We start from the raw sequence: 24,728 nt of genomic DNA on the forward strand, positions 1-24,728 counted from the left end.
CAGAATTAAGTTTAGGTCTCCGGTTTTCTGCCTCCTCAGCTGGGGGTTCCTTTCCTCAGGGAAAGAGCACCTCCTACACGTGCCTCACTCTCTCAACAGCTGCCTAAAAAACAGCAAGTTCACACTGGGGATGACAGTACAGCACTTCATAGAGCCCGAGTAAAACTCAATTTAGGAAAAGATGAAATTTCATATGATACAATAAAGGTGTCTGGGCTGTTGTGGAAGAAGACAACTTCCCTCTCGCACACGGGCTGCAACCTGGAATGCTCTCTGTGAACTGTTCCGAAAACACTTTCATTTTTAACAAGGGCCCTCTACTGTCCCTCCACTGAAAAATAGATCCTAACCATTAAGCCCCAGTCCAAAGGAGATGTGATATATTAATTTTCAGTGACCTCACGTGAGTCGAAGGTGTATGTGACAAAAGTCTGGGTTTTTTTTTTTTTTTAAATTCTGTATATCTCATGGGGGAGGACTAGCTTGCCAATGTATAGTAATGTCCCCTGGATTTTTTAATGCATGTAAATACATTGAAATACTAAATTTAAAAAAATCACAAAATTGCCTTGTTCTGCACTACAGCATTACTGTAGCACGCAGCTCCGTAAACTAGTAGAATATTATAAAATTATAATCACATTCGCGAATGCTGCTTCGCCCCAGGGAAGGGCAGCTGGCGAGAACGTCGTTGGTCAGAAGGGAAGGTTGTGACTGAGTTCATCCCAGTGTCTACCGACGATCTTCACACAGAGACGACGGAAGAGAATGGACTCTTTCTACCTATGGATTGTCAGCTGTGCCTGCCTCTGTTGTGAAACTGGACGGCGGAAAAGCGGTGGTTGAAACTGTAAGACGTGTCCCTGCGGTTTAAGCCGCTGTGGTGGCCTCTGTAGACCAGAGCCTGTCCTCAACCCTACTGCACAAGCGCAGCGCAAAAGCCAGTGGTGCAGCGTGACCAAGGAACATTATATAACAGAAACCTGGGAACGGCGCAAAATGCAATCAAACCATAGTGCGCATCTGCCTGGCGCGCAGAAATGAAAAGCCACTCTCCTTTCTGATTTAGATTGTGCCATGCTGGGTTTCCGCCTACTAATTGAGGAGATAGCAACTCTGAAGAACCGAGAGTGCTGTTAGTCCTGGAAATATCAGCTTTATTACATATGCTAGCCACTTCTAGATGACATAAAAGGACTCTTAGGTGCGGATCAGCCCTGCATGGCCATCGTTAAGGGAGAAAGGTCCAAATGATGTTAATTCTGTCAGATCTTTAAAAATCTGCTTTAGCTCTTGAAAGAGATGGACAGTAGCGAGAGCAGCAGGGCCCAGCCACCCAAGCAGGCGACTTGGTGCTCCACCTCGGGGACATTCTAAAGCTGCCACAAATTCTGCTCAGTCTTCGGTGGATTACAAAGCACCGCTTGGAGCATGTGGTAGCCACTTTTTCTCCTTACTCCAGATGCCTTCAGGTTCCAACCACAGGGTACTTGTAGATACAGCCTCCCCGAGCTCGGTCTCCTGCACTCCTGATTAGCGCAGCACGGGCACCTGAGCTGGCCTGGCCCCACCTCTGCCTTTCGGCATCCCTACCTCTTCAGTTCTTGTCCTGGGAAGGGCACGCTTGCCTGGCCTTGACCTCCACAGCCTGGACTTCGCTGGCCAGCCCAACCGCACCAAAAGGGATTCCAGGGTACAAGAAGCTCTAACCTCCAGCTAATCAGAAGGGAAACACCCGGTGCGTCTCCGCGACCTTCTCGCGCCCTGCCATACAAAGTGACATTTCCGGCACTGGGAGCAGCTAAGACACGGGATTTGCACCGCAACCTCTGGAGCCCCAGGCTTCGGGCGGCTACTTGGATTACTCCCCTGAGCGCGAAGGAAAAAGCCGGCTTTGCTCGGCGCTGCGAGGCGGGAGCAACGGAAGCGGCGCCCGGCTAGGAGAATGCTGCTGCCCGGGGCTCGGGGCGCGGCCAGCGGCAGCTTCTCCGCGAGGGGTTAACTGCAGCTCCTGCGGCCCGGCGGGCGCGATTGCTTCCTCTCCCACTGCCCGGGAACATGGATACCGGGCCCACGAGATGTTCGCGGGCTGGGCCAGGCAGTCAGGAAACATGAGAAGGCCTCGGTATTCCGGGTCCCGGGCCGCGCGCGCCCGTCTGGGTAAATAAAGCCGAGACGACGGCGGTGGCGGCGGTGAGCTCCTCGTAGCCTGCGCCGAGAACATGCGGCGGGGATGGGAGTGTGCCTAGCCCCGAGGAGGGACAGTCAGCCGCTGGCTGCGGGCCCCGCGGTCACAGGTACGGCCCTGGGTCCCCTCCCCTGAGCGCCGAGCCCCAGGCTCGCCCAGGCTGCGGCACTGCTGCTCCCTAGCTCTCTGCACGCTAGGGCTCTGCCCTCCCCTCCCCCACCTCTGTCTGAGGTCTAGTAGGGGACGCTCCCGGGTGTTGGTCAAGGCTGGAGGGAGGATCTGGGAAGCAGCTGGCAGCCCACCTGGCCGCCTTTGCTCTGCTTTCTAATTGTCCCCGGGGCAGTTCCGCAGGGAAGCGCGCTCCCCAGTACAGCTAGGAGAGAATCTGGGTAAGTGCAGATCACAAGAGCAGAGATGGGATGTTGGGGACCTTTCACGGGAGCCAGGAAGAATTAGGAACCGTGGGTCTTAACTGCCTCCATGCCCCACGCCGACCCATGGTAATGGTTCGGAGCTCTCGGACATGTGCCAACCTCCTGCCACCGCGCCCGCAGTCGCAGACCTGGACCATGGCGGTGTTTGCAGTCTGTAGGAAAGGTCCTAGGTGGCAAACCTCGCCATGGCTTTGCTAGGAAAAAAGGCACTGTTGCGTCTAGGACTGGGCTGTGTGGAAAGAGGTGGAGTGTCCGGGGGAAGGATGCTTGCACCAGCAAAGGGGCTTGATCGCCAACCGTCGGAACAGGGACGCCGGGCTCACAAACTTGCTTTGACACTTAACCGCTGAGACTGAGTGCGCACCCCGACCGGTACCTGTCTGCGCAGAATTCAGCCCTAGGGCGCAACACAGCGGCCACCAGAGGTCTGGCTTCACTTTCCATACCAATATTGACGGTGGCTGTCGCTTAGTCGCTGTGGCTTTTCCTAAATGTCGCGTGTGGCCGCCACTGCGGTGACTAGAGGGCGGGGCAGGGGGCGTTGGCGAGTGTAGGCGCTGCGCACTCAAGAAGCAGGATGTGTGTGTTGACGGGGGTGCTGGTGGCGCTGTGTGAGCGGCTCCGAGTAGATCGAGCTACTGGGAGTTGCCAAGGAGGAAATCTGGCTGGTGGGCATGGTCCGGATCTCGCAGCGATACTGCGGCTTTTCTACCGCCATTCGGCCTTGCTCCGGATGCCTGTACCTGGTGAGCTGAGGCCTCCAGGCGCTCCAACTCCAGAGGTGAACTGCGGGCTGTCCGGGAGCCCAGCGGTCACAGTCTGAAAGGTGTGAGGGTTATTGCCTGCTAGGAGCCTTCAGGCTTCTGAAATGGGCTCAAATTCCTGAGGATTGTAATCCCCAGGAATCCATGACCTGGCGTCTTCGTTTTGAGCTCCCCAGGAAGACTGGAGATTTTGTGAGACATTTGTCCTAAGACCACTTAATTTTCAGGTTTGGGGCTCTACTAACTTCTCTCCGCTGTCCTTATCTCAGCGGGAGACTTTAACCAAAAGAAAGGTCTCCGCCTGTGGTCCAGCATCTAGAAAACATAAACATCCCTTGACACCTAGGACGCACTGACTTGCCCTTGTGGATGCAATTTTTCATGTTACCCCATTTCGTCTCCTCCTTCCAACTCCTCCTAATTACCCTAGAAGAGGCTTTATTCTGTGTGTGGTGCTTAATGAACATGCCCCTTACTTATTTTGCTTCGCTGTCCTAATTGTGTCTCTCTTAGAGACCGGAAAGTTCGTTTGGAAATTGATTTCTTTACCTCAGTAGGTAAATTGTTTATGTTTGAAGTTCCTGGAGGTGTGGGAGCTTGATTGCCGGGAGGAGAAGGGCCGGGACCTGTCCCAGGAGTGCTGTGTGAGTGTGTTGGTAGCCAGGTGCTGAAGAAGGGCGTTCACTAGTCTACCAGCAGCAACAGAGCCCTGCCCCTCAGTTCAGCAGTCCCGCAGCCCCCACCAAATTCTGGGCTTCTGAGCTGTGGGAACCTGGGCGCAGTTGGGAGTAACGTGATGCGCCTTGATCTTCTAGAACCCGAGCCCTGCTACGGAGCTCCTGGCGGCCCGGCTCCGAGGCGCTGCGGCGAAGCCGCACATCCCTGCCAGCCGTCACCATGAACACCATCGTCTTCAACAAACTCGGGGGAGCTGTGCTTTTTGAGGACCGAGGCACCCCGGAGCGGGAACGTGGCAGCCGGCCATACGGTGGAGTCCTGGACAATCCACACACACGCCCGGAGGTGGGCATTCCAGACGGCCCGCCCCTCAAGGACAACCTCGGCCTGAGACACCGGAGGACGGGGTATGCTCACGCTCTGGGGTCGGTGCCGACCCGTGAGTCCGGAGGGTAGAGGCGGCGAGTTGCGGGGTAGGGGGTATGAAACGCGAACTAAGATCTGGGGATTCGGAGTCCCCAGCTTCTCCCAGGACTCGCACGCCCTGCTCTTAAGGATTTGCCTTCTCAAAACTGGAGGGATTAATTCCTTAGAACAGTTCAAAAGAGGCTTGGTGGAAATCGAGTTGGCGCCCAGTCCTCCCGCACCTAGAGGTCACTGGCACCCGGGAACCCGGAGTAGTTTCTTGCTTTTTCTGCGTGTCTCGGGAACAAATTGAGCACTATGCTCTGACAGTGTAGAGTCGAACAGACGGCTCTCAGGTAAGGCCTCGGGGGCTTCGTCTTCTGTCACTCGAGGAGCTCACCTTGGCCTCGGGGTTCACCTTGGTCGGTTCCCCATACGGCGTCCCTGGCGCTCACAGCTCGGCTGGGCCCGCGGCGAGCCCGGAGGAGCAGGCTGCGGACCGGGTGGCTTTCGGTTTCTGGGAGTAAGCGGGCTGTGGTCGCCAGAGAGCTCCGGGGTGAGCCATCTGCTCCAGTCCCGGGGCATGTAGGGCAGTGTGCGCCGGGCAAGGTCCTCGCGGCTCCTAGAGAGGCCGGCCTCCTCCTGAACCACAACACCAATTGCTTGTTTTGCCGCACTGACGCTTAGTGATAGAGATTAGGCTTCCTCAAACTGTTACAACCAGTCAGCGAGGATGGAATTGCATTTCAAAGAGTTCGAAGAAGCTGACGCCCGGGAGGCAGGGGCGCAGGCGCACCAGCGGGGACTAGGGCTGGGAGCGCTCGCAGTTGCGCGGCGACACCTCCCGGAGCCTCTCGGGAGCGCATCACCCTACGCCGGCTGTAGAGTGAAGGCTGCTTAGCCTGGTCCTCCTGGAAGTCTGCTTTCCTGAGTGAGGTCTTTTACAAACCTTTGCCTGCTGGGACGACGTTTCACACTTTTCACTCTTCCGAAAGAGGGAAAGAGGCCCTAGACTGATTTGTAGGGTCGGCCGTTTTTCCAGCTTCCAGCATCAAATGAAATGAGAGAGTTCAGAGTCTAGGCTGCTCTCCATCATCCTCTGCTTTGTTTCCGCCTTCCAGTATGTGTTCCCTGACCACTGGCGACCTGCAGCACCAGGACCTAAGCAAGAGAACTTGGAGGGCCGGCCGCTGCCTCTCCCCGCCCCCGCCCCTGCCCCGAGGCTAGGGCCACTCAATGGCTTGGGGGAGCAGGCAAGGAAAGGGTCGGTTAGCTCTGGGTCCAGATCTTCAGTCAAAAGAACAGTTTTCCAACCACGTGGCGTTCATCCCTACCCCTGCAGCCCTGCCTTATTGGGATCAAGATAGCTTCTCCTTTCAATATAAATGTAAGGCACAGGACCCCATGGCCAACAAGCTCTTCGGAGAGACGCGCAAGACCCAGTGCCCCCACTGAGAAGCTGTGGGGTTTCCTTTTCTTGCTTTGCCCCATCTGTGGGGCTCTCAGAGTTGCTGTGCATGATAGACACCCTGGGTTGTTGGGGGTGGGGTTCGGTTAAGCCCAGGCTGGATGCTGACGTCGCAGAAATGCGACCTATCATGGAGGTCCTTCAGGCCACCCAAAAGGTGCCACTAACACGTCCCTCTCCTCTCCTCTCCTCATGTCCCAGGGCCCGGCAGAATGGAGGGAAGGTGAGGCACAAGCGGCAGGCCCTGCAAGACATGGCACGGCCTCTTAAGCAGTGGCTTTATAAGCACCGTGACAACCCGTACCCCACGAAGACCGAGAAGATATTGTTGGCCCTCGGCTCGCAGATGACGCTCGTACAGGTAATCCAGACCCCTCAAACCGGGGTCCCGTCTCCCCGCTGAGGAGCAGAAACAGAGTGCCCCTGCGGTTGCGCCTCTCCCTAGGATGATGCACAGCGTTCATAGGCGGGTCCAGATATCCTGGCTTCTGTCGCAGACGAGGATATGGGCTAGGTACAGGTGCCAGGTCCTGTCGTGGAAAAGAGATTTCACCCCTATCAATCACCTCAGTGCGAATGATTGAGTCCAGAAGGAGTTTCGGTGATGCCCTGTTGAGAGTGGAGGGAATACAAGGCCAGCTGCAGTGTGTGTGCTAAGAGAAGGTGGTTAGGAATCTTGATTCAGGAGCCATGATGGGTAAGGATGGTGCCACCCACTGTAATTTTCAGTCTCTAGTGTGTATCAGTTACTAGGGAGTCTACTCAGAGCACAGATTGTTGCATCCTGCTCTGTGTTCCTGATTACGTAGTTTTGGGGAGGGACCATAAAGTGCATTTCTAACAAGTTCCCAGGTGGTGCTGAAGATGCTGGTCGAGCCTTGAGAACCCTGGGGCCTGTGGTTATACACTGGACCCCAAATTAAAGCATACGTACAGACTAAGTAAAAAATAACCATTATTCAGAGGTAAGCCAGAAAACGGGAAAGGTGGGAAGAGGCTTCTAAATGCTGCATCATCCTGGCACAGTTGGAAACCGCAGCACATTGTTACTGTTTTCTTCTGGGCTAAGAAGAGAAGATTCCAGTTTGTGAGCAGCCGGTTCAGTTGCAGGGAAATCATGCCAGTGTGTTTCTTTTCTAGTGAACAAACGCTGCTTTGTATTTAATTAGCTTTTCTGAGCACAGTCGTATTTGCTATTACCCCAAACCGTCGGTACAGAGCAGTTACTACCAGTTTTACCAAGGTGCAGGGGGGCTGTGGGTAAAGGCCGGAGGTCTTGGAAACAAATCCTGGATCAAATGCTTTTCCATCACATGACAGTTTTCTTTACTGAACATAGTGATATCAACTTTTGTGTAAACAACAGATTCATAAAGAGGAGGCCACAGGGTGAGCCGGAAGACTCCATATATTACAGTAGCACAAGTGAGAAAGTTTGGACATTTCATCGAACATAGGACAAAAGGACACTGAGAGATCCAAGATAAAATTGCACTCAATAAAATAAAAATCTCTTTCCAGAGTATTTACAATTTCATTTAAGAATTACTGGAAAGTTTGACAAAGCATTTGTGTTGGCTTGTAGCATGGCCCCACAAAATTCCAGCGTCTATTTTTTCTGCTTATTTTCAGAATACAGTTTTAGAGAAAAACATCTGCTTTCCTTCTTATCAACAGGAAATTGTAATAATGGTGATTTGCCACAGCACTGGAGGCAAAAAACTAATTCTGTATTCTTGGCTTGAGATCTGTTTAACGCAAAACTGTGAACCTTGCAAAAGCAGTTTCTAAATAGTTATTACAATCAGAAAAACTTGACTTATGAAAATAAATGCATATGCTCCAATGTTAATTTAAACAGGCCTGTTACTTATTCTGGACATATGCCCACTTACAGAGGTGCTTGAATACTAGTAGAAAGTTCAACAATAAAACACTATATTATTTTGGCTGATCATGTAGCTTCACCGCTATTCATATGTAAAGCAAGTCTATTTGACATGCTTTTAAAAACTGTTTAGTGATTAAAAAGTAACATTTATAGTTATGAGAGAAATTTAAATTATTATATTTTCATTGTTAATTTGAATGAACTGAAATGCAAAGTTATACTCTTAATTTAGTTACATAGTTACTTGCTGCTTGTAATGATAATTTTAATACAAATAACTGCTTTCACGCTTATATCTTGGTAACACTATTACATTTTTCTAATTTATGTGAAATTTTCGTTCAAAATTTTTTTATTCTTTTATACCATTCAGGATATAAAAATATGTAATTCTTAAGGGAAGCAATGATGGTTTGCAATAATAGATGATATATGTATAGCAATGATTTTTTATTATTGTCAGTAAGATGAATTTTTTAAACTTTAAAATGATAAGTGGAAAAACTTGAAGTGCATAAAATTACCACCCAAGGACCTTATTTATAATCCATCTGAGGTTCAGTTATTCTCAGCTATGCACAGTGACATATGCAAAAGATATACATAATGTGTGACGTATGCCCACACATCCACCTATATAGGAATTTATATGAGTCAAACATGAATTAGACATCCAAAGCATATTCCAGCTTTATGGAAATTGCATAAATTATGCAAATACTTTGCACTTCTGGAGGAAAAGCATAAAGCTGTGATCTGAGTCAGGCTTTTGATCCTTGCAATTAGACTCCATGGCCTGAGTCAGTCTCTCCCCGTGAGTCATTTTCTCCTGTGGAGTGAACCTTCTTAAGAAGAGCAGTCATGTCTTATTCATGGGGTTTGCCCCGTAGTATGACTCTTTCCAAGCAGCACACTACCCCTATGTGCTTGTAGAATGAACAGTTCCTGCCTTCTGGGAAATGGCATTCGAGTCGCACAGAGCTTTCCAGAACGTCCTTGTGACAGTTACAGGAAGTTTTGAACTCGGGTTTTAGTTTTAGAACATAGCTTTATCCTGTAGAATAAGCCTTCAGAACAAGCGCAAATATGCCTCGCTTTATTTTCAAATTGTCTACGGATATACCGTACCCCTATGCCTGCAGGGAGATTTGGAAAGCTGCCTCTGCTTCTGCCTGAACTCTTGGTTTTTGGTCACTACAGGGCCTCCTCTCACTTCTTCCTCATGGCTTATTGCAACCGGCTGTCACCATAACTATTTTATTCCTCAACAAAATATCTTAAGTTTGGGCATTTATTTTACATTTAACATTTTCCTCTGAGTGCGTGTCAAACTTTTCCTATACTGTAATTTTCCTTTCCTTTGCTTCTCTTAAACTGCCAAGGAAAGGTGTGAAACCTAGTCAGCAATCTCCCATGAAACATAGAAGTAAAAAGATGGAAATGTGTTTCAGTACTTTTTCTGATGCATAGAACCTCGGAGGACATTGGTTAGCACCTACCGTTTTTCATCCCTGAGAAAATGAAACAGAAATGAATGAACTGATCATGTGACTCCCACTTATTGTTATTCATTCACCTTAACAGTTTGGTCCTAGTTTGCAATACCTGTGTCTAACTCTTATTTGCCCATGTCATCTTTATGAAATCACAAGAAGCATTTTGATCAAAATTAAGGAGAGTATTTCTGTGTGACATGCTTTGATGTCAACCAAACAAAATCTTATTATACTGGGCTTGGTTCCTATCACTAACACTGTTCACATACTATAAAAATGTGCTATGTACTCCTAAAATAGGAATAGCTTGTGTTGTTGTGGACAATAACTAGTAGTATGAGATGGAAAGTTTGCATTATTGTAAGGTATGTAGCTTACCAAGAAATAACGCTTGGGTATTGGGGCTTCATCTGTTTATAAAATTTCATGTTCCTGTGATGTGCTTATGTACGTTTGGTAAAAATCAAACAAAATCAAAGTATTACAAAAAAAATTGTTTCCAACATTGGCATAGCTGTTTTTGCTGGTAGTTGAGTATTTATTCTGAGATAATACTTGTCACATATTCAACCAAAATCTTAGATGTGGCCTTATACATCATTCCAAGTGTTATAGGTACAGAAAGAAAATGCCCATTATTTATGCTAATAACTCAGAGTAGATTTATTAATTTAATATGTTCAAAACTGGACAGACGACAGTTCATCCCTTTGGGTTCTCACTGCAATTGCTCTGTCCACACAACAAACCTAAACGCCTTTGGTAAAGATGTGTGGAAAACTTTCGCTTCCAGCTTCTAGGTATTAGGCTCTTTAAGCTTTCGCTATAAAATATGCAGCTTTAAAGGCACTTCTGACATTAAAATGCTGCTCTAGAACCTACCCTTGGTAAGAGAATATGAACAACAGCGTGAAGGAACCCAAAGTGGGTGTCAAACGTAGAAAATGTGAGTCTATGTTTTTACTGCCAGCGACACAAGAAATTTACATTCAGTCAATAACCATTAGTACGTGTGGTGTTCCAGGGAGTCACTATTCACCCCTCGGTCTACGCTTAGCTGTTAAGTTGTACTACAGCTTTCTGGTGACAAAATGCTGGCAGTGTATGTATGCTAGCAGACTTGGTGTTATTCAAACTTAGGAAACCAGTTTAGAAAAAGCCTATGTCAGATATCACTGACCTTTCTGGAAAATCTCCTAATGTCATTATAATAGGTTGAGAACTAGGAATATATAACACATTAAAAATAGATAATCTACACAGAGAAACCCTGTCTTGGGGTAAAAAAAATAATCTCTAATTGTGAAAAACCAATTAATTCCCTCTGACATTTTAATGTTCTTCCATTTTTATACATTAGAATTATAGTATACGGTTGTTTGTTTTTCTTAACTAGGCAGTCATTCCACTTTTACTATATGAAGTGTTGTGAGAGTTCAGTTTTATACTGTACCACATGGGTATAATGCAAGTTAGTGAACATTAGTTAAGATGTAACTCATGTAGTCTAAATTATATGTTGTTTAGTAAAGAAAATAACACAAAAAGGGTTGGTGTTGGGTCCTATGAAATGTGTTGTAAACACTGGAGAAGATGCAGGCTGGCCTCCTCCGTGTGAGAGGTGCACAGGTAGGCCTGGTCACTGGCAACTGCTTTTGAAGGAACACTGGAGAGAGCTGGAGGCAGGATGGACAGCGAGCTGCCAAGAGGGTGGCGGGTATGTCGACAGTGAAGGCTGCTTCACAGCACTCTGTTTTTAGAGTTGATAAAGATGCTGGGAACATCTGAATCATTTTACAGCAGGGGACAGGACTGCTGTTTTGTTTTTTTTCATGCTAAAGATCAAACCCAGAGCTTTGCATATGCTAGGCCAGCGCTCTATCACTGTGTTACATCCCAGCCCCTAGATGAAGTTCAGGAAAAGTTAGAATGAAGTAACTAAATTTACATGATGTGGCATGTTTTTAGATAACTCAGAACAGGAAACATTTTCATTATACCACTTTTCATTATACCACAGTCACAGGGCAGCAGGACATTAATAATGACTTGAAGGAGTAAATTGATTAAGTCAGAACAATGCATCCCCTTTGGATTTGATAATAGTTATTAAGATCCATTTAAGAGAACAGAATGAAAACAAGAGAAGTTAGAGAGAATGTTTTTAAAGTTCCAAAATAATAGTCATGGGGATTTCATGAAGATTTGGGCAGCGAGAGAATCAGAGGCGGGTGGGGGGTAGGTAGTGAGGAAGAGACCAGCAGCTCATTGTTTCCATGGTGAATGACTGCCCTGGGTCTCAGATTATTACTGTTATTACAGAGGTTCAGGTGAGTGTGTCACATTTGTAGATTCGTGTGTGTGTGTGTGTGTGTGTGTGTGTGTGTGTGTGTGTGTGTGTTGATATGGCCTTGCCAAGGCCTGCACTTCATACCATAGCTAGTATGCAGTAACTACTCACTGTCTTATTTGTTGAGTGAATACTCCTGGACATTGCCTATGTGAGGAGGATGGAGAAACTGAGAATTTGACGCACTGAATCATGGCAATAGCAGTTCAGCTTGACTGGAAGAGAAGTTGATGAAGACTAAGGTTTTTGCAGTGGTCTGGTAGACACAGTGAAAGGACAGCCATCTTGTTCAAGGCGGAAGGGGGCAGTATGAGTGTAGTCAGTGTTATGAGAAAAAACATACATGTTAGACAAGGAGGAAAATCTAATTTTCCTTTTTTAAGCAGCAATCAAATATAGTTTCAAATAATAATAAGATATTGAGCAGTTTTCAAAAGTACTTATTTTATATTTATAACACTTATCCTATACTATAAACAGCCTAAATATATTTACAGCATGGGAAAGAAGGAAAGAAAGAAAGAAAGAAAGAAAGAAAGAAAGAAAGAAAGAAAGAAAGAAAGAAAGAAAGAAAGAAAGAAAGAGAAAGGATCTTCCATGGAAAACATTGCCACACAAACCATTATAATAATAGAAATTTGTGTTCTGGACGAAATTCATAGAAAAAATAGATATATTTATATAGTTCATATTTTTAAAAGCAAATACTGTCCTTTTAGTTTTTTTTTTTCTAAGCTATGTGCTAATATCCTGATAGCCTGATATTTTAGGAGAAAAGTACATTCTATCCTCTAGGAACTCAATGGCTCCGTGAAGGAAGCACGAAAGTAACTCAAATGTTATTTCTTTGTCTTCACTGATGTCTTTAACAGTGGACTTTCAGTTTCATGCAGGGTGTCCTGGCCTTCCCCTCCCCCTGCTCCTGATTACACCACCTTTGACCATTTTGCTAGCTCCTCTTTTAAGTGTCCAGCTCCTTAATTGGCTTCCAAGGCTTGGACCTCAACTCACTTCAGCTTGCCTACTCACATCTCAGCCTGAAGGTGAACCTCTAAGCCTGTCACCCTCAAATCGGACCCTCCCTTCCTTTAAGTCTTACGTATGAGTCTCCTTTTCCTGTTGGACCATCGTCATCTGTGTGCGTCTCTAGTACCTTAGCGTAAATATTCCCCAAACAGGACATACTGGCACATCCTCAGAAAGCTGTCTTATTTTTCAAAATTTCAGGGCAACACAAGTTGGTCAACTCAACATCACCATTGACTTTTCCACTCACGTTTGTGGATTCTTGTATCATTCATCCTCCCTCTCCCTGCCCTTTCCCTTTCTTCTCCCTCTCTTTTGAGATGGTGCGTCCCACTGTTTCATGGAAATACTGACCCCAAAGCCTAGCCTTAAGTGATTCTCCTGCCTCAGCCTCCCAAGTAGCTAAGACCACAGGTGTATAGCGGGAGTCCTGGTCTTGGACCCTCTAAGAGAAAGTTACTGCATAATCACCACGTTTTAATGCTATGTTAATTGAAAAACTAATGCCGTTTTAGGTGTCAAATTGGTTTGCTAATGCTAGACGTCGGCTGAAGAACACTGTTCGTCAGCCAGATTTGAGCTGGGCCTTAAGAATAAAGCTATACAACAAGTATGTGCAGGGCAATGCAGAGCGGCTCAGCGTGAGCAGCGACGACTCCTGCTCTGAAGGTTCGTTCCGGTTTTTATTTTCCTGTCTTTGCTTTGCCATTGTAATAAGTTCACCCTAGATGCTGTCTTAATGGTTGACCCTACAAAATATTGTAGTGCCACAGATTTGGTTTTTATTGCATGAGGTAACTTCACCTTTACAATTTTATAAAGCAACAGGAACTACAGCCATTTCCTCTGTTTATAGATTTGTCCCGTAGGGGTAAAAAAGCATTTTCATTAAAATTAAATACCCTATGGAACAATTACATAGGTTCCTGCATCCTTTTACCTAAAAAGTAATCTTCTATATCAAAAAAATCTTACATATGGCATATATTCTTCCATTGTGCATATTTTTAATGGCTAAATGTGACAGCTGAGCAACTAAGAGAAGTATGTGCAAATACTACTTGGTGACATTTATTCCCCTCAGATGGAGAAAACCCCCCAAGAAATCACATGAACGAAGCGGGCTATAGCACCCCTGCCCATCACACTGTGATTAAAGGGGAGAGCTCAGTGATAAAGGCTGGAGTGAGACCAGAGTCAAGGGCGCCCGAGGACTATGTGTCACCTCCCAAGTACAAGAGCAGCTTGTTGAACCGTTACCTTAACGACTCTTTGAGACATGTCATGGCCACAAGCACTGCTATGATGGGGAAAACAAGGCAAAGGAACCACTCGGGATCTTTTAGCTCCAATGAATTTGAGGAAGAGCTGGTGTCTCCGTCGTCATCAGAAACTGAAGGCAACTTTGTCTATCGCACAGGTAAGCCCATGCTTTGTTGTAATTATGGTGGCCTGTGTGAGACAGACAGAAAACTGTGGCAGAGGGCTTTGTTATAACAGATATAAGAAAGCCATAAGATGCACGGATTGCCGTAATGCATTCTGATGTAAAGCTTGTGATTTGTTTTAAACTGGCAATGGATATATTTGTTGGTAGATATGTTTGTTAGTCTCAGAGAGTCTGAGATATTTTGTTCTTTAACAATAAGGATAAGAATCTTCATTCTTACCGATAGTTTTAAGCATGATGATGTGAAAACAGTATTTATTTCTTTGCTGTGTATTTTGTGTGTGCATCTGTGAATGGGCCATGTGTGCCAGATGCCTTCCTCTCCCGCTCTCGGTTTTATTCCCTCGAGATTTGGTCTCTCATTGGCCCTGGATCAAGGCTTGTAACCAGCAAGCCCCAGAAATCCTCCTGTCTCTGACACACCAGCACTGGGGTTACAGGCACATGCCCCATCATGCTTAGCTTTTTTATGGGGGTGCTCAGGTCCTCACGCTTGCGCAGCAAGTTTTCTTCCCCTCAGAGCCATCCCGCCTGCCTGATGATAACAATATTTAAAGGATGTATGTGCTCCCTTTGTGAGTAACACATACAGTGGAGGATTGTGCTGGATTATGGCCAGCCATGCAAATGTTTTATGTTCCATCTTTTCTTTTACATACTTTGGTTGCTAGATGTGATAGGAAATGAATACAAATTAACACACATGCCAGCATTTTCAGAAGGAAAAACACAAGCCTGGATCTACTTACTTTGGAAATTTCACTTTCATTCCTGGAAAGTACAAGTAGAGCTGATAAATAGCTTTGAAAATGTTATATTCATTCCAGAAATATTGAACTGATTTCTACCTGTCCAAAGCATTCAGATGGAGTAGCAGGTTGGCAAAGATTTCTATCTTGACTTTAGCTCAGAGAGATTTGCTTTTAAGGAGTATTTTGAGCAGGATTACTTTGGAAGAAGGGATAGGTGAGATCTACATCTGGTATTGATGCAGCCTGGCTCCTAAAAACACCAATGAATGAGCCTAATGTTAGATCTCTAGACAAGAAAGCACTCAGCCTAGCCAGTCACACCACAGATGGAGAAACCGACCAAGAACACACCATGGGTAAGCACTGGCCGAACAGCACAGCTGAGCCTGCACACGGGGTCCCAGGAGGGGCACCTCTGCCAGCACTGTGATTGTATCTACTACCGACAGTCACCACCTGTAGTTAGCCCACAACCACCAACCACTGCTCCTAATTACCCTACCACTAATTAATGCCTGTAGCTACACTACTGCCTGTAGTTATCCTACTGCCAATCAGTGACTGCCTGTAGTTAACCTACCATCATCCGTCATTGCCTGCAGTTAACCTTCCATCATCAGTCATTGCCTGTAGTTAACCTACCATCATCAGTCATTGCCTGCAGTTAACCTTCCATCATCAGTCATTGCCTGCAGTTAACCTACCACCATCAGTCACTGCCTGTAGTTAACCTACCACCATCAGTCACTGCCTGTAGTTATCCATCACCACCAATCAGTGCCTGTAGTTATCCATCACCACCAATCAGTGCCTGTAGTTATCCATCACCACCATCAATCAGTGCCTGTAGTTATCCATCACCACCATCAATCAGTGCCTGTAGTTATCCATCCACCATCAATCAGTGCCTGTAGTTATCCATCCACCACCAATCAGTACCTGCAGTTATCTTTCCACTAACAATCATTTCCATGGTTATGTTACTGCCATTGACAACTATGGTATATTCCCCAAGAATTTGTTGAGTACCATGTGCCCAACATCATGGCAGATGTGATATCTGAATTACACTCTTAGAGAAGAACGAGGTAGGTAATTCCTTGTCCCTGGAGACTTTTCCAGTAGCATTTAGTTCAAGTCATTTTTGCATTATAAAACTAATTTTTAAAGGTATACCATATGACAGAGACTGAGTTAGAAAGACTACAAGGTGAAACCTGTAGCTGGAGCCAATGACCTAAGCAGTCTTCTTGGAGGACCAGCAAGCATTTGATGGCAGAAAGAGAAGACAGAGGTCTGGAGGTGCTACATATCCATCAGCTCCCATGATAAAGATGTGGCTTGTGTATGGCAGGCTCTTCTTGACTACTGGAGTGCTCTCTTTGAAATCATGGTATTTATTTAACTCTTACTGGTTAGTTAACCCACTACTCCCAGGTATTTACTGAGTAGTGATGATACACTTGGCCCTGCTATGGGGACTGCACACCTCTACACAACCTAACACTGTTGAGGAGCCTGGCATAGCAACAGCAGAGCTTTAGGAAGAAATCCACAGTCAAGTACAGCCTTCCAATTGGTTAGCCTGAAGTCTCCTCAGGTGTCTACAGGTGTGAACAGCGTTATCATTCCGGAAATGTCAGGACACCCTTAAAGAACTGTGTCGATACTTTACAGTTTGCATCTCTATCTCCCTCATAAAGTAATTCCAAGCACACAGAAATAATAAAAAAAAAAAAAAACAGCCTCAGAAAGAAGGACTGGTTGTAGGAAGAAGTTAAAATAAAAAGCCATTTAGTCAATAATGAAAATGAAGAAACTATATTAATACCTAACTGCTAGGAGCTAAGTAGAAATTGGAGTTAATTCAGAGTTTTAGAAATATTTTTGGAGAAAGGAAAATAAATCAAGAAATTCCAAATGCAGGTGTCTAAAAGAAAAACATAAGTAAAATGAAAGTCAGAAAATAAACTAACCACAAGTTTGAAGGCAATAGTAAATAAACAAAAAACAGTCACAAATTAACATTGGAGATGACAAAGTAGATTTAGAAACAAATGCACAGTTATCAAGCAGAATTTTTTTTCTACTTGTCATGAAGGGCCTGGGGAGGTGGCCCTGTGGCCAAAACATCTGTCACACAAGCAGCAAGCATGAGGACCAGATCGCCAGCCCTACATGAATGTCAGTAGGGTGTGGCAGCCCTTCTGTAAGTCCAGCCCTTGAAAGGAAGATAGAGGGTCTCTAGAGAAAGCCAGCTAGTGAGACCAACTTGATCAACAGGCTCTGGTTTAATCAAGAGGCCCTTCTTCAATGGATAAGATGGCAAGTGATTGAGGGAGACTCCAGATGTCAACCTTGGGCTAACACATGCACACAGATACAATGCACACCCAGGCCAACATGTGCAGACATATACACAAGCATACCTGTACACCTGTGACTGTGTGGATGCAATAAATTGATATTATTTATAGCCCTGAAAATAAATGACAAATTCACGAGTAAGAAAGCTTTATAAAGGACCAATAACTCAGGAAAAATTCAGGTTTTTAGTAAATCCAGTGTCCCCAGAATTATGAATTGATGGATCTATTGGGTTGTTTTTGTTTTTTCAAACTTTGAGTAAGTCTTCAGTTTTACACATTTTCTGGGGCATTTAAAATTATAGCAAGTGCTTCAGTTTTTAAAAAAAATGTAAATGTAATCCTAATCCCAGACTAGATTGAGATAATATAAAAGTCCCTTTATGGTACAGAGTACTGAGTGAGCTGAGAGATTTTTACAGTCAACTATTCAAACTGCAGAAACATGGACACAGCTATGATGGTACAAATGTACATGCACAGGTACAGCAAAGGTTTCTTGGAAGAAAAATCCAATTAATGGGGTGAGTTAGGTAGCAACTGTTTATTTAGGGGAAAAATGTTTCTTATAAACACGTTTATGTTACCCAGTAAAAACAAGATTATATGCCTGTAAAATGCCCATTGTGTTGAGTCTTTTGAAAACGTGTGCTCTTTTCAAAGGTGACAAAACACAGGCTCAGAACGAATGCTGTGCCTGCACTTGATGCTTTTCAGACTTAAATATTTTGGCTGTTTATTTTTCTTAAACCATTCCAAGAGTACTTGGTCCCTATTAAGTACCATTCATCTGCCTGCTCGCTTTAGAAGTAAGGCCCATTTTTTCCTTGTCCAGCCAGGGAGAAAGCAACCTAGACACGTAAACTTTTTCATGCATGTGTGTAAACTTACAAAGAACAGTTTTTTTCCTTTAATGTCCCAGTTTGGAAAATTAAAAGAAAGATCAAGGGCCTAAAAGCACTGTGCTAAGTTTCAGGCCAAACAATAAATGTCTGTCTTCAGGGGACTGAGAGATGACTTTATCGCAGCCAGGTTAGCGCGTGTGGCACAGGGAACTCGGCTTTCTGAGCAACCACTGTGGCTTTCCTTGGCATCTGAGCCTACTCCAGAGTCCTTCATTTCCATCTGGTTATGTCTCTTTCCCCATCAGAACAGCAATGTTTGAAGTCTGCTGTTCACTAACACTCCTACCTCACCTTGCTGTATACAAAGATGTAAACTCCATTTTGTTTTATTTTTTTTATTTTTTATTTTTTATTTTTTGGTTTTTCTATACAGGGTTTCTCTGCGTAGCTTTGCGCCTTTCCTGGAGCTCACTTGGTAGCCCAGGCTGGCCTCGAACTCACAGAGATCCACCTGGCTCTGCCTCCTGAGTGCTGGGATTAAAGGCGTGCGCCACCACCGCCCGGCATTTTTTTTTTTTTTTTTTTTTTTGTAAACTCCATTTTAAAAGGACACTCTAAGTGTGATTTGTTCATTTGTCTAGGCTAAGCAATAACAATTACATCTCTCCTTTTTTTGTTGCTATCTAAGAATATACTTCATTATGAAGATGGAATCAGGAATTGAAATTGGTGTGTGGAAGGATCTTGGGGTGCTGGTGAAATTTTATTTCACCATTTTTTTTTTTTAAGATGGAATCTCTCTGTGTAGAAAGAACAGAGTGGCCTAAAACTCACAGAGATCGGCCTGCTTGCCATGTGAGTGCTGGGATTAAAGGTGTGCTCCAGCACACCTGGCTTTGTCCATTCTTATAAAATCATCAGAGGAAGGAGAGGGTCTGTGGGTCATGAAGCAGAAATCATCAATGCATGAATGTTTCGTTGGTTTTTTATGTAAACATTATTTCACTGTATTTTGCAGCCTTTGGCATTATGCCAAAGCCATAATAAATCCTCAAGAAATACTCACTAAAACATTTCCAATACAACTGACCAGAATTCCCAATGTTTTAAATACAATTAAGTGACTTTGAAGGCAGGCAGTCACTCCGTGTGTGTCCACGGGAAGAAATCCTGTGAATTAAAACAGAGATTCCTATTCTGCATGTTAGGCTAAGGAGCTGGGAGGAGGAATTGTCAGCTATTCGCTGGAGCCAATTTCTGTTACAAACTGACACCCAGACCTCTGGGGCTGAGGATGTGCCGAGGCATCGGGATAAAGTTTTCTAGTCCTCGTTCATCCCTCTGTCCTCTCTCTTCCTTCTATTCTCCACACAAGACCAACTGACTATGCCACCTTAGAAAACAAGTCCTCTGTTTGGCTCGAACTGTTTGGGGGGCACCCAGGCAGGGGGATCGGGATCTGTGCCTGGTGCACGGGCAGGCTTCTGGAATCCGGTGCCTGTGGTGTGACACCTTGCACAGCCTTGGTGCAGTGGGAAGGGGCTTGGACCTGCCTAGGCTCGGTGTGCTGGACTCTGCTGACTCCCCATGGAAGGGCTCGATTTGGGGGATGTGGGGATGCGGGGTGGCTTGGGAAAGAGGACTGGGGGGTTGGAAGGAGGGAGGTGGGAGGGCCTGTGGATAGCATGTGCAGTGAGTAGAAAATTTCTTAATAAAGAAAAATAAAAAAAAGTAAAAAAAAAAAAAAAAAGAAAAGAAAAGAAGTCCTCATTAAGACCTTGCCTTAAAAAAAAAAAAAAAAAGACCTTGCCTAGAGGATTTAAATCTGCCTTATACCTCAAAACCAAATCTATTGAGTTTTCTTCTCTATGGAAAAAGGGGAAGAAGTTTCTAAGTGTGGTGATTAGAGGCTATCAGGAAAGCCTGGAAATGAAACTTAAGGAATTCAGCTTTCCACTTGGCTGGAGAACGAGGGGTGTGTCTGTCTGTCTGTGTCTGTGTGCGTGTTCACAGCTCACAAATGAACCTCTTTATAAGTGCCTGGGACATTCAGACCTTTCTCTGAGCGCCCCGTCAGTAAGTATATAATTCATTGGTGTAACCTGCTCCCAAGAGGCTGAGCGTTGTAAGTTCATCTTGTTAAGCTGACTTAATTAGTCACATCTGTCCTAGACAAAACATCCAGGCCTCCAGGACAGCTCTCTGCGTGCTGTGAATTAATCATGTTTAGCTTTTCCTGTGCTTGACTGAGGTGAATGTCCCCAGTAAAGGGAAATTTTTGATGGAGAGCAAAAAGAAGCCATGTTCTTGGTACATGGGACAGACACTTTAAGATACAGGGACTATTTGGACTGCCTGCCATGGTTGCAGAATTGAAGCCAAATGAGAGAGCTGGGCAGTGGAGTTGCTGAAAAAGTACACCAAAGGTTGTGGACGAGAAGGGCCAGCTGCCATTTCTGAGTGTTTCTGTCTTAGCTGAAGATACCCTTGGAGGGATAAGATGTTCTTTTCCCTCTCATTTCCGGCACACTCATGTATGTTAGAATTTAAGCTGGTGTCTGTAGTAAGGTCCAGGTGTGCCAGTGAACCCTGCAAGCCACTGGGTCAGCCTGAGGTGTCACCTTGCTCCTGGCTTCACGTCTTTGGAGAAGTACACTCTGGTTCTGACAACTGCTGTATGTTGCTCTTCAGCAGCAAGTCCATCCTGTCTGAGGTTCTCCGGCGCATAGAGTCATTCCCACATCACCCACGATCTGAGGTCCAGGAACCCCGTGCTTGGGTCAGCCACTTCTTAATGAGATTTGCATAAATGAGCCAGAGGAAAGATTTTAGAAGATGCTTTAACAGACATTTTCCAATGATGAGAATCAGTTCTTCTGCATTAATAACTTCAAGATTGGTACCAGAGCATGTGGCTATCAAGGCAGTGATGCGGCTTTGTGAAGGACAGTGCGTGTGGATCTGTGTGCACATGAGGTTTGTCTCGGACCTTGTAGACCAGACTTTCTGCTTTGGATGCAATTTTTTTTAGTTCCAATTATTGTTGTTGTTGTTGTTATTATTATTATTATTATTTGGTGTAACCTGACTGCTTCCTGTTGAGCTTCGCCATTTTGGACTATTTAAAACAATGCTTTCCTGACAAGGTAACAATAGTTGATAGAATACAGCAGAAAATTATGAGACCACCTGTCTCTGGCCCAGCCAGTGGCATTTAAAGGCTATTTGAAAATTTACCCAGTTGTTTTCAGCCTTGTACCTTACCTATCAAACACCATCTGGGAAGGAGGTAGTTAACATAGTGAAATTCCAAGATAGCAGAAATTTAAGTATAAATATAAAAATACAAAATTATCTGCTCCTCTGACATCATAAATTTGTGGGGTTTTTTTTGTTTGTTTGTTTTTTGGTTTTTGTTGTTGTTGTTGTTGTTTCGAGACAGGGTTTGTTTATGTAGCTTTTGTGCCTGTCCTGGATCTCAGTTTGTAGACCAGGCTGGCCTCGAACTCACAGAAATCTTCTTGGCTCTGCCACCTTTTAGTGCTGGGATTAAAGGCGTGCGCCACCACCGCCTGGCTCTGACACCATAATTTTAAACACTGCTTTCAGGGTATGTTTTAAGGACTCTTCTTTTCTCTTCTTCTGTTTCCTGCCTTCTCTGAGAGCTTCATTAAGTTGATATTTAAAGCTGGGATCAAACCAAGGGCCTTTGGCAGTAAGACAAATGGTCTACCCCTGACCCATGCTCCTATCCCCCAGTCCCTTTAAAAAGTCATTCTAACTTCTAGTCAGAACCCTCAGGGTTTGCCACCTTAACTGGACCCTAACTTCTTTGGGTAAAGAACAATGACTTTCTGATGGATTTTGAAAGGGCAGAACTTCCTAGTTACTAATTTCAAAGCAATAATATTTCAAATGAGATTTATAGATATTCTAACCATTGGGTAAGATCATGACAACCTTAGACAATCTGTAGGTTCTTATAAACATTCAATAATGACCGTGATTGCAAAACTTTCTCACAGAGCTTATGTGGAGAATTTTAAGCAAAAATGATGCTTGAATTTACTTTATAGATTCACTTGAAAAATAGAAATGGAATTACACAAACTGTCTCCCCCATTGTGAATAACCGAAAGAGGCACAGGCAGGAGAGGGAGGGAGGGAAGGAGAGAGAAATGGGGGGGGGGAGAAAGAGAGACAGAGACTGAGAGTCACTGAGTGACTCAATCTTTGGTATCTCATGGGTACCTAAGAAAGCCAAAATGAAGATCGGAGACTCTCAGCCTCAGGAGCAGCAGGACTTGCAGGTGAAGCCAGGGTGGCATCGTAGCTAGGAGAACGCTTTTTTTTTTTTTTTTTTTTTTTTTTTTTTTTTTTTTTTTTTTTTGAGCTGGGTTTGATCCCTTTTTTTACATTCTAATGCTTAAGACAAATAACAATACTAATCATGTGGGTTCTGGAGATTGACCTAAGGTTGCGGCGGGTGAGGTACAAAGCACTTTACCAGCTCAGCCATCTTGCTGTCCATGAAGCATGGCTTGAAATGCAGGCATATTCTTTCTGTTCGGTAGTGATGCCCAGTGCCTTGCATGCATTACAAGTTCTCCGTGGCCCCGAATTGGCGATGTATTGATTGAGGTTTTATAGGCTCCCTAGCACTTGAAATAGTAATATATTGCTATTTGCTACATAAGTATTTCCTAAGTGAGTGAGTTGGTGTTTTAATGTTTAAGTGTGTCTCAAAATCTTGACAGGCATTCAAATGTGCACAGGTGTATGTGGGTTTTCACTTAGCACCATGACAAGAGAAAGAAAAAGATCCTGAATAAGTTACAGTTAATAAAAACCCAGATTTTTGAAGAAAGAAGATGTAATTTTTTTGAAACCAGGCAAAGCTTAGATAAAAAAAATCAAGCTCAAAAGAGATTGTAAAATAAAAATAATTCAATTTTAAGTAAAAGAGAAACTTCCAGGAAACTCATAGGTAATGAGTGGGAAGGAGTAGCTAGTTTGAAGAACATCCATCAGTGAAGGAAACTCTAGCAGGCACATTTATCTCCACTGTGAACATCGCTTTGGAGACGAGGCTTCAGAAACAAAGTGAGACATAGACCCATTCATCAGAACTCTTCTGTCTCTTTGAGGGTTGACGAGAAGCCAGAACAAAGATTTGCCTTTTTAAGAATGACTGTGTGGAGTTGAGGATGTAGCTCAGAGTCCGTGCCTCCCATGTGTAAAGACTATTCCTCATCCCAACGTACATCTTAGAATAGAGAACAATCTATGAAGAAACCTTAGGTTTCTCCTCTCTTCTATGTGTAAGAATGATGATGAACCCTACGTTTTACAAATTTTCCTACTAAAAACAGGTTTGCGAGCAGGAGACTTGGATCCTGCAGAGACATTCTCTGGGCTTTGTCCTGATTCTTCTGCTAGCATCTGTCAATAAATCCAGTGTGACCAGTGTCTGATGCTCAGACTTGCCACAGAGGCCGGTCACCTCCTGGGCCGTTCCTTGGATGTGCGTGTCTGTGGTCCCTGTCACTGTGTCTAAGACTGTGTCAGCATTTCCATTAAGAGACATTTTCATTCCCTGGGGTTTCTAAATGTCATTAGAATTCAAGCCAAATTCAAACCCTGGTGTAAAAGACTCTTTTTTCCCCTTTCTCTATGCATAATGACTATAAGCCAATAACCCCCACCAATTCTAAGTTTAGTTCTGTGCTTAAACTTTCTGCACAGAATGAGACTCAGTAAGGGACATTGACACCTCTTTGTAGCCTGAGACTGAAGAAAATGTTAAAAAAAAAAAAAAAAAGTTTACAGCCTCTGAAAATGACATGTTCTGTTTAATGAACACAGAAGTGGGTGCTCTGCTCCTCCCTGTCTCCCATGTCTGTCTGTCTGTCTCTCTCTGTCCCTCCCTTCCTCCCTCCCTCTCTCCCTTCCTCCCTCCCTCCCTCCCCATTCCTTGATTCATTACAGGTCGTCTCCCCAACTTCTGCTTCCCTACTCTGTTTCTAAAATCCAACAGGTATTTTTCTGCCTAAATTTTTTCTGTGTAGCATTGTGGGTCTTACAGAAGTTTTACTCTGGGTAAATATGTACATTCTGCCAGCCCTGAAGATGGTCCTTTGACATTTTAAGGCTGCATGTTCTTCTCTTCTGTGATTTATTGGACTGTTGATAACTGTGTTTCCTGGAAGCAAGGGGGGCTAGTACACGTGTCTACCTTAAGCAGTTGGTTTTTTTGTTGGTTTGTTTCTCAGAAGTTTTTCCCTTGTTTCTTCAGGTTGATGGAGGATGGCATGTTTCAATAACAGTTAGATACTGAACCTGTTCTTCTCTGTGTCAGCTTAGTTATAGTTACTCTCAGGGTGGCACACTAAAGGGGCAGGTGGTCATGGACTTTCCTGAAGGATCCTCAGATCCCATCTCTTACTTCATGGTGAAGAAGTGGCTTTGGGTGCTACCATAGGAACAAAAGGTGCTTTTGGGATATGAATTGCTTAGTCTAGTTGGTTTGGGTAGTTCCAGGTACTTAAATGGTATTTGCTTAAGAATTCTTGAATCATTAGTGTTGAGCTTTTGAGAACTAGAATGGGTACCTGT

At 44.7% G+C, this 24,728-nt stretch overlaps 1 protein-coding gene across 1 annotated transcript in view; it reads left to right on the top strand.

The window, feature by feature from the left end:
* The first annotated feature begins 1,057 nt into the window (after nt 1–1,057).
* The window catches only part of Mkx (mohawk homeobox), a 69,860-nt gene continuing 46,189 nt past the window's right edge, over nt 1,058–24,728 (top strand). The window contains exons 1-5 of the mRNA XM_028873071.2: nt 1,058–2,297; nt 4,202–4,471; nt 6,139–6,298; nt 13,216–13,369; nt 13,785–14,120. Of these exons, the coding sequence (XP_028728904.1) occupies nt 4,284–4,471; nt 6,139–6,298; nt 13,216–13,369; nt 13,785–14,120 (838 nt within the window). The 5' untranslated portion in view covers nt 1,058–2,297; nt 4,202–4,283. The remainder of the gene's footprint in view (nt 2,298–4,201; nt 4,472–6,138; nt 6,299–13,215; nt 13,370–13,784; nt 14,121–24,728) is intronic.

The sequence above is a fragment of the Peromyscus leucopus genome, chromosome 5, assembly GCF_004664715.2.
Source record: "Peromyscus leucopus breed LL Stock chromosome 5, UCI_PerLeu_2.1, whole genome shotgun sequence".
Taxonomy (NCBI): domain Eukaryota; kingdom Metazoa; phylum Chordata; class Mammalia; order Rodentia; family Cricetidae; genus Peromyscus; species Peromyscus leucopus.